Source organism: Typha latifolia, chromosome 4 (genome assembly GCF_019914945.1).
Source record: "Typha latifolia isolate L0001 chromosome 4, TyphaL0001v2, whole genome shotgun sequence".
Classification (NCBI taxonomy): Eukaryota; Viridiplantae; Streptophyta; class Magnoliopsida; order Poales; family Typhaceae; genus Typha; species Typha latifolia.
The window spans coordinates 15,058,194-15,071,061 of record NC_133089.1 but is presented as its reverse complement, the minus strand read 5'-3'; the positions used below and the strand labels follow the sequence as shown (position 1 = coordinate 15,071,061).

Here is a 12,868-nt window from a genome sequence, read left to right as displayed (position 1 = left end):
TTTTAAATGACACAACTACCCTGCTCATAGATTCTCTTGAAGATGCTCTTTCTTCACCAAAGGACCCCACTTGTAATATTTCTTGAAATGACAAAAACATCCCTCACAATCTTTAGTCACTCCTTGTCCCCCCCCGGTCCATGGCCCAATGCCTTTTCGGCTTTTGGATAAGAAGAGCAGAGGTTAATACTAATCTCAGGGCCCAATGCATCCCCATTCTATGCTTGGAATTTAGTTAATCCTTCTACTTGGAGACCTTAGAACAGACCAAACTTCGAGTAATAAGACTGTTAAATATGAATTGATATAACAGTTTGAGTTATTACATAATAACCAGATAATGTATATCAATCATATTGTTTATATGCATTTTCACATACAGTCTCTATATATAGGATGGCCAATTAATTCAAAACTTCAATTATTAGATAACAAACTAATAACATATATCATATCTTTAACAGTATTAATAAAAATGCATGATCTCATCTTCACAAAATAGATAATACCAAGTACTAGCGGAAAGCATGTGATTCAGCTCAGTTTACATCAATGGCCCTTGGACACTTTGACCACACAGGCCTTACAGCCTCTTAACTACAATTCAAGAAGGGCAACTGGAGACCAGGAAGGAAGGAAGGGAGTAACCAATAATTATAAGTAGTTGCTATAGGATGGGACCATAAATATAATAAAGAGATATACTTGTGGAACCAATCCACCGCTTGAATAAGCTTCACATGTATTCTTATTTCTCCAAACTTGGTAATTCAATTTTATATTTTATATTCTAACGTTCTCTTTCAAGAGGTCTAAAAAAAAAACTTAAATGAGGAAAAGTTTAATATTTTAAACAATATTAATTCATCAAATACACTAAAAAGCTTAAGTTATTAAGTTATTAGAATATGATAATTTTATATTTTATATCCTAACAGAACTTTCATATTATGAACATATGGGTTAAAGGACTTCACTCAAAGGAACTAAAACTAGTTAGTAGCTTCATTTAGTCCATGCTTTCTCTCTCTCTCTCTCTCTCTCTCTCTCTCTCTCTCTCTTACCCTCTTACCCTCTCCCTCTCTGCCTCAATCCTCAAAGTATTAAAAGGTGCTCCATGTGATTCATGGAAATGTGGTACTTAAAGTATCTTTTGGAGATCAGATCAAATGTTACAGCAAATTTATAACACTTTATGTTTGTAAAATATTAACATAATGAGAGGTCTACATTAACCCATGATGCCTCCAACTTAGGTCTTCTAGAGAGCCCATAGAAAAATGAACAAAAATACTCCATTGAGAGTAGAGCAAACTCTAGTATAATAATTTGTATGAAATGACAAAGCAATACCCAGTGAGGCCTACACATAGATGTCCTCAGCTATACCACATGGAGCCATTCTTGTTGGAGAGCACTATCCACTGCAAGATTTTCCTGTATTCCAGAATTTAAACCCTCCTTTTGATGACTTGCCAACCAAACAGGGGCTACCAAGTACTGGGATGCAAGGGAAAGAAAAAAAAATCCTGCAGCCAGGGTTGCAAACTATCTGCTTTCTTGTTGGTTGGCATCTCCCCAAAGATTGTGAACTTTGTGCTGCATTCCTCTGCACTATCTGTGGGAGCATTCTGGGACATTTCTCATCTATGAGACCGACAAAGTTTGGAGTTTGGTGAGGGCATTTAGGGAATACACTGAAGGGGAGAATATGGAGGGGTTAGCAAAAGATGCCGGTTTGCAAGGACATAATACTAAATTAATATCACAAATTTTTTTTGTGCTTCTTATCTGACTGCATGACTGTTGGTTTGTTTCAGTCTTTCAGATGCACATACAACTGGTTCTACTTTATGTTGTAAATATTTGTTTGGTATGATAACATCAGGAGCGAAAAAGATTCTCAAATCTTTAATGCATTCCTTTAGTTTGATAGAGAAGAAGAAAAAAATGTTGTTCTAGATGCAAGTTGGAGACAGAAGATATTTTATGTGAGAATCAACTTTGATAGAGATAAAGAGTTGAAGAAATTGGATCACAATTGATAGACAGGCTCTTTGTAAAGATAGCCGCCATTCAAAGATAGAACTCTATTTCTTCGGCGTATGGCAAGCTCCTAATGCTTGGATCATTTGAATCATGGTAAACATATTCAATGATTCTAAAATAAGGTTACAAGTCTTTGATCACCAGAGGCATTGTACCGAGTGCAGACATACAAAACAAAGCAAGTCCCTAATCATATGGCTTTAACTAATCTACAGCCTATCATATGGCCATAGTTTAGTGAACAAATACCATTTTGAACGAAGATTTAGCGCCTCGTTTCAGACCAAGGAACAAAGCGGATAAAAATAACCAAAGAAGAAGACAAATTAGAGAAGTACAGAGATAAGCCAAAAGCTTTATGGATCCTTCTACCTTGCGGACTGTCGAATACAATGCAATAGCTCAGCAAAGTTTCAGCGACGAGCAACAGCGAACAGAGACTGGAGTCTGATTAAATCGCCAAGGAAAAGATTAAACCTGAGGGCATAATAGGACCACAAATTGGCTCTGGTATCTGTCACAAACCAATGGGCAACTCCAGGATTTGGCATCACCAACATCATAGTTGGCTTTCTGCTTGATTGTCCCGCGTGCTCACATACCTATTGATTGCATAAATAAGGGCACATTCAGATATGAGATAGGTTGATGAAAGAAGAAGAAAAAAAAAAAACCATCAAGTGGTTCCACAACGGTGGATTCAACCAACGCTAGTGCTGGTGATAGGCCTTGCCATCTTCAGATGTTGAATTCAACTGGAACTCGCTTCCTATTCGTCCTCCCCCTTTCCATCTTTTCCACAACTAAGTATTGTAAGGTCGGGCTGGACGCGGGGATTATGCTTGGCTGGGGGTTGGAGTAGGCTTAAGTACACAAATGAGTTTATCAGATAATATCAATTGGCGCAACGTTGTAAAACTAGGTATTCTGCAATATCCAGTAAAAAATTCAAAGCATCCAGAGCCAATAATAACAGCAGAGGAATGATATAACTATTCCCCATTTATGTGACCAAAGTCAGCAACAACTCGAGCGAAAATATCATCACGGGATCATTTCATGTTGCGATTGGGGTCTCTGGGACATAAAAAAGATCAATAGTGGCAATTACACAATTACGTCAAAACAGATTGAGATGCATGCTACATACCCCGCAACAATCATCAACAATGAAAAAGAAAAATATACAAATACGGTTCTCATGGTTGAGATCAAACAAATTCCCCCAACCTATTACATTAAAATGAATAACATTAAAGATCGGAATAGGCTGCAACTGCCTGAATTTAAGATATTGGACAACACTTTTGAAGCCATATTCTTACTGAGCAAATATTTGTCGATGCATTGAAGCAAGATGTCATCACTTTAAGCCGTCAAGTAGGCCCATTAAAGAATCTCCACTCCATAGTAGCACCTCACTGATAAAAGACACTATTCTAAAAGGGGTGCCTCGGCATCTCAAGAACAATATGACAGCATAATACATCTAGTCCTAGTAATCAATGACTGGAAACATAAATCAATTTGCAAAATTATAATATTATTAAAGGCTCCAAAAACAACTGCACAAAGAAAGACATTTATTGGCCATGTCCCTATTAAAGCCATATCTGCTGTGACCACCAAATAACACTACAACATTTGATAAACTTAAATATTATGTGCAGAAGTGCTCCACGCATCCAATAAGTAATTGTGATAAAGCGCACCTAACAAAGTTACCAATAACAGCTCCTAAAGAACAAAAGACAAGACCAAGTAATATTGGAGTCATGTCCTCTACATCGGGAAAGAAGGGAATGATCGATCACAGTTAACCCTAAATCTTCTTTCATCATCATAAATTAAAGGAGAGTAAGCATCATCCCAAAAATATTTCACAATGAATCTAACTCCATAATAGAATAAACTTAAAAGCCATAACAGCATTCTACAGACCAAACTAAAATCAAAGTCTAAAGTCGACATATAACCGAACAAGGAGAAATCATAGAGCATCTAATTTGGGTTACTACAAAGTATAGCACGAATAGAAGTCTAATATGCAAACTAGCAAGCCTGAGCTCAACCTTTCCTTTCTGAAAGAATTCTTCTAGCGCACTAGAGCATCTATTGAACCTGCCAGAACCTTGCACTGCATGAACTAGCACACATATAGAGTACATCTAAAGAAGTTCACTGAAGCGAAATAGCCTCTTCCCTATCTTGCATATGGGTGATATCGTCCTGCACCACCAGCATAACCTCCCCTACTACCGTACAGTCCCCCAGAGCCATACCCGGCACCAGAGGTAGAATCATACCCGCCACCATAGCTAGAACCACCATAACCACCAAAGCCCTCCTCACCACGTCCATAGCCACCTAAGCCGCCTCCACCATATCCCCCAACAAACCCTCCACCATAGGACCCAAAGCGACTAGAATACCCAAGGGAAGGTTCTCCTCGGTAGCCTCCTAATCCTCCACCAAAACCACCATAACCACCACCAAATTCACCAGCTCCATCACCATAACCACCATAACCACCAAGCCTACCACCAAGACCTCCAGAATTCCTATAAGAAGCAGGGCCAAATCCAGCACTCCCATAACTGCTATAAGAGCTGCCATATCCACCAAACTCATCACCGAAAGAACGAGCCCTAGGTTCCCTACCAAATGCAGGTGGTGGTGGGTTCGAGGCTTTCTTTGGTTCAGCTTTCTTGATCTCCACCTACAACAAAGCAACAACATTAACCTAATTCCTGTTACGCATATACTGTCCAATTAGCCTTTGCTTAGGAATATCTTTAGACTATAAAGACCAGGACATAACAACAGGCCTACAAAAAATAACATTTGATCCTACATAAGAAGAACACCAACAGATTGGTGTTCTTCCTGCTCAATAAAAACCAAGGAAATGCTGTGCATGAAAGTGACAGGCCCACATTAGCTTCAGTGTCATATGTCTAAAGAACAGCACAAGACTCACCTGAGAACCAGCAAGATCAATCATATTTCCATTTGCTAACAAATCATCTACAACTTGTTCGGAATCAAATACAATAAAGCCAAAGCCTCGAGATCTATTGGTCTCATGATCACGTATAATCTGGTGGTCTACCACTTCCCCATGCTTTGAGAAGAAATTTTTGAACTCATCTAGTCAGAGAAAAAGGGGGAAAGAAGCAAGCCACAATGATCAGACCAAAGAATGTATACTCAGAGTAATGAAGAGTGAGAAGAGAATTACCATCTGTAACTGTTGATGGAATCCCTCCAACAAATATCTTTTTTGTTTTAAAGTCCTTAGATTGCATTGAGCCTTTTGGAATGGTTCTCTTTATTTCAACCTGGAATCACAAGTCATCAATTTATATATTACAGGATATTTAAATCTACAAACTACTAATTTGTTACAGTATTACTCAACAAATATAAATGAAATAACTAGCAAGTTAAATCTATCATACAACATGGTGAGTCACTTGATTTCCTTCTGTGTCATATAAGTAAACTAAAAAGGATGACAATATTCAACTAATAACCTATGTAATAAACATCCATATTGAACTTAAGAGACAAGTTATGTTTAATGCCAAAGGTATGTCCCTCAAAAATAGGGAACTATAGATATCCATATTGAACTTAAGAGACAAGTTACGTTTAATGCCAAAGGTATGTCCCTCAAAAATAGGGAACTATAGACATCCATATTGAACTTAAGAGACAAGTTGTCTTTAATGCCAAATGTATGCCCCTCAAAAATAGGGAACTATACAATCATATTTAACTAGGAACAGTGGATATAACAGAAAATTGTGTAAAAACAAAGATTCAGCAAATAAGGAATTTGCAATAAACCTACACATGTAACTTAGAACAAGATGAGTTTAATGCCAAAGGTAGGTCCCTAAATTAGGCAAACGACAAGAAATAATTTAACATTCATACCACAATATTCTGATTTTCTGCTTGCACTTACTTGTTTCCCATTGATGATGTGGGTGTCCTCTATAACTTTATCAACAACAGAAGGATCAGAATATGTGATAAAACCAAAGCCCCTTGGTTGAGATGTATATTTGTCCTTCATTATCACAGAATCTATTATCTGTCCATACTTCTCAAAATGCTTTAGAAATGTATCTGACATGAAATAAAATAAAAAACAGTCAAGTAAAGTGGAAATGCTTGCAAAAATTTGCAGAATATAACACTGAAATTAATTGACAGTAATCTATAAATCTTTTACACTAGATAGAAGATTTTTAAAAAGTACTGAAAAGAAAATGATCGCGATGGGTATGAAAGAAAGTAAAAGAAACCCGAATTATGGAATTGGTACAATCATAGAAAACACATCGGTTCCAGTAATTATAGAACGGCCAGACTAGCTAAGCCCTACTCATAATTAATCTTTTTGCAATCAAACAGCGATTGCGTAATACTAAGACGTAAAATTTCAGACCAGAATCATAATGCAAAAACCAAAATCCCTAATTTGAAGTGGATAAACTATATAGCAGATAAAGGATGATATAACGAAAAAAGTGCCACTACAAACCTTACCGTATCCTAAGATACATGAAGAAAAAAAAAACTTTTCCAACAAAACAACATAAGATTTCAAGAACGGACATGGAACCAAACAAAGATAACAAAAAGAACAAATTAGGGAAATCAAGGGGCAAGGAGACGAACTCATGCTTGTGTCCCTGGGAAGCCCTCCAATAAATATCTTCCTGCGGAGGATAAAGGGAAAGAATCGTAAGACAAGAACAAAACTAAGAAGATCACGATGTCAAGAAGAAAAAGGCGATCCATAGAATCCCGGCTCTCACCCGGGGCTCGCGCCATCCTGCTCCCTCGATCTTGCGTCGTCCTTTGACTTCGATCCCATGGTCGATCTCGCGAACCGAGGGTGAGGGTGAGGGTGAGGGTGAGGGTTAGGGTTAGGGTTTCCTAAGGGGCGAAGAAGAAGAAGGAAGAAGATGTCCGGAGGCAGACGAAATGTTAAAGTCGTCAGTTTCTCCTCCTTTTTCCTCCCCTTTATATAGGCCCTTATTAGATCCAAACGCGCAAGGGACCGTCCACCTATATATCGGGTAATGGATGAGTTGGACCCGGAAACCCGAATCCGACTTCGACCCGAGAAGAGAAGTTCAGAAAAAAATTTTCTATATATATTTTAGGTATTTTAAAAGTTAAACTTACTCTCTAAACAGAATATTCCTATTTAGATACTCTTTTATTAAGTTGGTTAGTAGTTCAATATGAAAATTTTAAGCTAAAAGTTAACATTCACATGAAAGTGTTAATTTATCCAAATCCTTCATCTCGCCTTAGTGTCACAATACTTACAAAAAAACTTACTATCTCTATTCATAATAAAGAAATTCAAATAGTTAGATGCACTCCACAAATCTATTGCATTGCCCGCCAGCTTCTGAACATTTAAAAACATCTTACAGTTGCAATGTTTACCAACTGCTACAACAACTGTCATAACTATCAGCTACAATGTTTATCAAGATCTTTGCCCTTCGGAAGCCAGCATTGTCTGCAGCTTACTTACCCCAAGGCAGCCTTCCACACGCCGCTAAAAATTATTCATGCTGGCAGGATTTGTGGAGTGCTGCTACATGGCAGTCCCTGCAGCTGCAATCATGGCGAAATTCCAGGTTCTCGCGTGGCCATGGGAGGCTGTTGTCTGTCCTGAGGAGATCTTAGACCCCTGGAGAGAAGTTCTACATCATGCCCTGATGTACTTTCCTGAAGCTTCAGAGGCGAATCAGGCCGTTCCAAGGTTGCTGCATCCAATGGAGAGAGCGAGAGCAGCTCATCTGATGAGATGATGAAGGAAAACCTTCGCTCATGACTATTGATGAGGCGTCAACTCTCATGGCACCACTACTCTATCTACCATCTGCAATGCAATCATAGTAGGTAGACATCCATAATTTTGATCTTCATGCTTGATTCATGGTCCTGTTCACAGATCTAGCCAATTGATCAACAAGTTAAAATTTTCAGCTATACAAAGAACTTCAGAACGAAATACAGATGAGATTTTTCTGCAGCCCAATGATATATTCTGCACCTAATTTTATGAATGGTTAGTATATCAAAAATGGGGCTCAATTCAATAGTGCAAGTATGAAGCTATTGATGGAGCTGAGCATCCACAATGCTACTTAATGTGTGTTCAACTTGTACAAATTTACAAGACACCAAGGATCCATTCAAAGTATATTAACCAATTTTTCATTTAAATTCTTATATCAGATATAGTCCGTAGATCCAATGTAACTACTCGATAGTACATGGAATCCAAACTAATCGATGTGATTTTCTAGTCTTGACATTGAGATCACAGGCATAATTCAATTCAAATAACTTGCGAAGTGCGAATTTTTATTGGCTTCTATCCATTAGATCATTAAAGCCAACCCAGAATTGCACATAATGAAGGTTGGCCATTGACTTGCTTAGGTTTTTGATAGTGTATTATTTGATGAAGATAAGCTCATAATGATCTTTGAAATTATATCCACAGGAATAAAACAGCAAGGAACCCAATAACTTAATTGCAAGCCATCAAAATTGTCGGGAGACAATTCCTATGAATTGCTATGACATTTATATATAAAAAAAGTCAAAACAGCCAAGATAAATAAAAGAAAAAGAAAAAAAAATAACAGAAGAAAGTTAATATGGTTAAATACACACTAAACTCACGTTAAGCATTTCTTTGATGAAAAAGAATCTCTATGCTCTCCATGTCATGCTTCTTACTGTCTGTAATATCTTTTGGATCAGGAGGAAAGGAACTCTGATGCTGCTTACTAGCTGTAGCTGATTCATTCCGCCCTTGCACACAGATATAAGAGTAGGCTGACATGCCACAAAGAGCAACAGCAGCTCCAAAAAGACTAACAACTCCAGGATCAGAACCAAAAAATATATAACCACCAAGCATAATGGCACATGTTTTGAACTGGCCAAGAACAACATTGGAGATGGCCGATGTTGCACTGTATAGAGTATGAAAGCAATGAAAAAGTGAGTTTAGACTGCATGAACTATGAAAGAATGTCAGAAGATTGCAACATTATTGATCGCTCCATGGACATATCTCTTTTCTGATCTTTTATCTTGATCAGTAAGCAAATTTCAGTTGCAATAATGTAGCAACAGAGAGCATTCAAACCAAACAAAGATGAGAGGAATGTAATGAACTTCATGACTAATTTGTCAGTCATAAACACGCTTAACAATTAAAATGACTCACTGCTATAAGCTTCAATTTCCATAACTTGTTTTATTCTGTGAATTAGAATTTATCCGTTCTCCCAAGATGAAATGTAAATATATATATATATATATATATATATATATATATATATATGAAAAAAAAGATGTGTATACCCATCCATGATTAGTAGGAACATAAGGTTTTGCAGTTGTTCCTGTATTATATCCCAGATGGGCAATTCAATTATTAATGAGGACATAAGGACAAGAACATTTCTACCATGTATCCTATTCCAAGACAAATGCTGGAGATCCCCCTATCTGAAATTTTCTGACATTTCAGCATGCATGTTTCATTTTCTCGTGAAAAAGTGTATGTGTTGCTACTCATTGATTTCCACCAATCCCCAGAGATTTTACAAATTGCATGCACTCATACAAATTAAGTGCATTGTTTAGTGGAAGTTTCATCATTCATGAACTAGCTGTAGAAAACAAAATGATCTGTGCTTAGATTCTTAAATAAAACTATAAAAGAATGTTCTTGAGAGGGTAAAGAAGATCGACTAAACCTAATTACTATCTCACCCAAGTGCCAAAGCCCCCGACCACTGAATGAGAAATCCAAAAAGAGCTGATATGATTATAGCAATTGTGTTGTTGAAACTCCAACTGAAAGATAAAATGCCTGGCGGATCTAACAAGGGCATCAAAGTAATGAAAAACAACATGGTAACCGGAGTAGTTTCCCACATCAACCTGATCCAGACAATCAGATAATTAGAAGGTGTATAACAACTTTAACTAGTTTAAAATATATAGTTGCAAAGCTTACGCTAGAGCTGTCCAATTGCCACTCTGCTGCATGTTTGACCATAGAATTTTATTTACAGCATTAGGCACAACCCATACTAATGCTACACAAGCGCCAAAAAAGTTAATCTCCAGATCAGTGACAGTTGCAATGGCCACGCCAACTGATACTACAGCCAGAGAAATAACCTGCATTGCAAATTTCCAATAGAAAGACATCTTAAGTTTTATTTATTAATAAGTTTTGAGGTGGAACTACTGGCACAGCACTAAATTTTCCAAAGTAAGGAAGCAGCAGGAGTCTCTTATCCAGCAATCCTAATGTCAGATAAGTAATTCCAGGATGATTTTTCTCTATTGAACTTGGGCATAAAATATGAAGGGATCAAAGTAGGTCTGAAAATATAGCCGACCTTTTGCAATGAAATCTTCTTCTTGAAAAACATGACCTCAGCCAAGATAACAACTGGCGTTACGGCTATCTTAGCCATCTGATAGAATCCAACACTGCAGACAAGATTATATAAAGCCAAGAAAGAGTTAGAAACTCTTGATGACAGAGAACAAGGCAACATGCAGACTGGAACAAAGAAAATAAGGGATCGGTGCAATTATGTCACCAATAAATAGATTCTATCACCTGTTATATTTCAAGCTGACATTAGCAAGTGCTGTAGTTAGAGCTATGACAGCACCCAAGACAAATAAAGAGGAAACTGGAATGGATCGTGAAGGAGAGGCAGGTAGGAATGAAAACACCTTGAAGATGGCCATTAGAAAATAGGAAGTCGCATAATGGATTAATGAGAGAGCAACTGGGAAAGTAAATCCCACTTTTCCCATAACCTATAACATAATTTCACGGAATTCTTAAAGTCAATAAAGCATAGAAAAATTTGAGGACATCAAACAAAGTGCCATTTGCATGTTCAATTGAACAAGAAGATCCAACCACTTTGTTTGCCATGATTATACCAACAGCAACTGTGAAATTGAAAGTCATTGCCACAACTGGACCACAAAATCTTTGCTGCTGTCGTTTTGCGTCTTCTGAAGTATGCAAGTCTCTGTCCAAAGACCTCCGGAGTTCTTCCGGAGTTTGACCTGGAAGCAATGAGAGTAAGAGAGGAACAGAAGATGCAACCATTTTGGTTATTACACTGTAAACGTTACTTCCTTCTTCTACCATCCCATGAATGACAATTTAGTTGCTTAAAAGCTGAATCTATAGAAGAACCTACTGAATGTGAAAGGGTGTAAATGGTCATGAGATCCTTAATTTGTATGATGGGAGCTTATCAATATTGTTGTACGTACGTGAATGACCTAGTGACATATGTAGTATCTAGTTTGTATGCTAAGCACAAAGTGAAAGAGACTAAAGTGGGCTTCCAGAGGATTAAAATATAAAGCTTTCAGAAGTTATAAGCTTTTTAAGTCTAAATCAATACTTGGGCAGTTGGGTGGTATACACAAATCTAACAAAGAATGTACACGGATTAAAGGAGTTCAAAACAATATAAGATGAGAAAGAGGCAAAATCATGGACTGCATCAACCTATCTTTACGTGTCATCTTTTAGAAGAAGACATTTCTGTAATAAACTAATTATCAGAAAATGATGGCAGCAAGGACCAAGAAATAATTCTAGAGTTAATGAGCACTGCATAGAAAAGAAAATGAAAGGCAGAGAAGACTAGAATATCGGAAAAAATATTCATTTGTTGCCATCATGTACAAGAAAATAATTCGGGTAAGGTTTTACATGAAGCAGAAGCAATAATCTAAAGTATACTCATCCTGTTCTTCAATAATGGCACCAGAGCAACCAACATAAGAAGCAGATACCCTTTTAAATAAATCTATTAATCTAATAGTCAAGCCCGATAAATATTTTGAATAAAGCGGGAAGAACTGCCTAACCTCCTCTAACCAAAATCCAATCTAAGACTTTCTTTCTACAGATTAATAAAACAAACATAGAGAACAAAGTGAACCAACGAAAATTTGATGAAAAAGAAACCATATACAAGGCTGATATTTAGTAACAAGCACAAAGCCTACGAACCCAATTGCTTCGATCAAAAGTTATCCACAAAATATGTAGCAAAAGAAACATTTTTCTACGTTTGTTAATCAAAGCAGGGAATACCCATATCTCAAAATTACTGAAGAAATAAATTAGAGAGAGTAAAAGAGAGATTGAATTCGACCAGTTTCTCCTGCATCGGTGTCCTTGCGGTTGATGAACTTTCTCCCAATCTTCCCCAACATAGATTCAACCACTCCCATTATACCTTATACCGTCATTGCGTCAGGTCTTCTTAGGCCATTAATGGGAAAGAGCACTCTTCGTCTAAACCTCCGGCTAGGATTTAAGCCATTTTGGGTGGGGGGGAGGGGGAGACGATCAGACGAGGACAGGAAATATAAAAATTCAAGCACCAACTAATAAAGAAATGAAAGATACTAATTAATCAACTTCGAAGGGCTTTTCTGCATAATTGTTACTTCATGAAAATAAATTCATGAACAATTGATGATCAATTCCATGTTTGGAAATATTTTGATTTCTAAACTAAAAAAAAACCACTAACTTTATTTCTTTTCCTAAATATTGCTGATTTTTAGTAATTAAATAATTATTTTTGTACATTTTAAAAAGGCTCAGCATTACTACTTTATATCTTTCACAAACATTATGAATTTAACCCCTCTTGATTGGAAATTTTCAAGGCATGACTATTTTTTCACATTTAGA

The 12,868-nt window shown here is 37.0% G+C and overlaps 2 protein-coding genes across 4 annotated transcripts; both read right to left on the bottom strand.

Moving 5' to 3' along the window:
• Positions 1–3,927: 3,927 nt before the first annotated feature.
• Positions 3,928–7,100, bottom strand: LOC140787353 (uncharacterized). The gene is made up of 6 exons (XM_073136229.1): positions 6,882–7,100; positions 6,742–6,782; positions 6,023–6,186; positions 5,291–5,390; positions 5,030–5,199; positions 3,928–4,768 (listed from the first exon to the last, which is right to left on the bottom strand). Exons 1-6 carry the CDS (start codon positions 6,938–6,940, stop codon positions 4,253–4,255), a joined length of 1,050 nt encoding a protein of 349 aa, XP_072992330.1. The 5' UTR covers positions 6,941–7,100; the 3' UTR covers positions 3,928–4,252.
• A 240-nt stretch (positions 7,101–7,340) lies between these two features.
• On the bottom strand, positions 7,341–12,553 carry LOC140786792 (nucleotide-sugar uncharacterized transporter 2-like). 3 transcript variants are annotated; one of them, XM_073135448.1, is made up of 8 exons: positions 12,321–12,553; positions 11,060–11,211; positions 10,748–10,953; positions 10,521–10,614; positions 10,130–10,296; positions 9,883–10,053; positions 8,779–9,074; positions 7,341–8,040 (listed from the first exon to the last, which is right to left on the bottom strand). In XM_073135448.1, the coding sequence occupies exons 1-7, from the start codon at positions 12,397–12,399 to the stop codon at positions 8,780–8,782; spliced, it is 1,164 nt and encodes a 387-aa protein (XP_072991549.1). In that variant the 5' UTR covers positions 12,400–12,553; the 3' UTR covers positions 7,341–8,040; position 8,779. The 3 variants fall into 3 exon arrangements, with proteins under 3 accessions (XP_072991549.1, XP_072991550.1, XP_072991551.1); XM_073135449.1 differs by having other exon boundaries at positions 7,341–8,028; XM_073135450.1 differs by lacking the exon at positions 7,341–8,040 and having other exon boundaries at positions 8,620–9,074.
• Between the last annotated feature and the right edge of the window lie 315 nt (positions 12,554–12,868).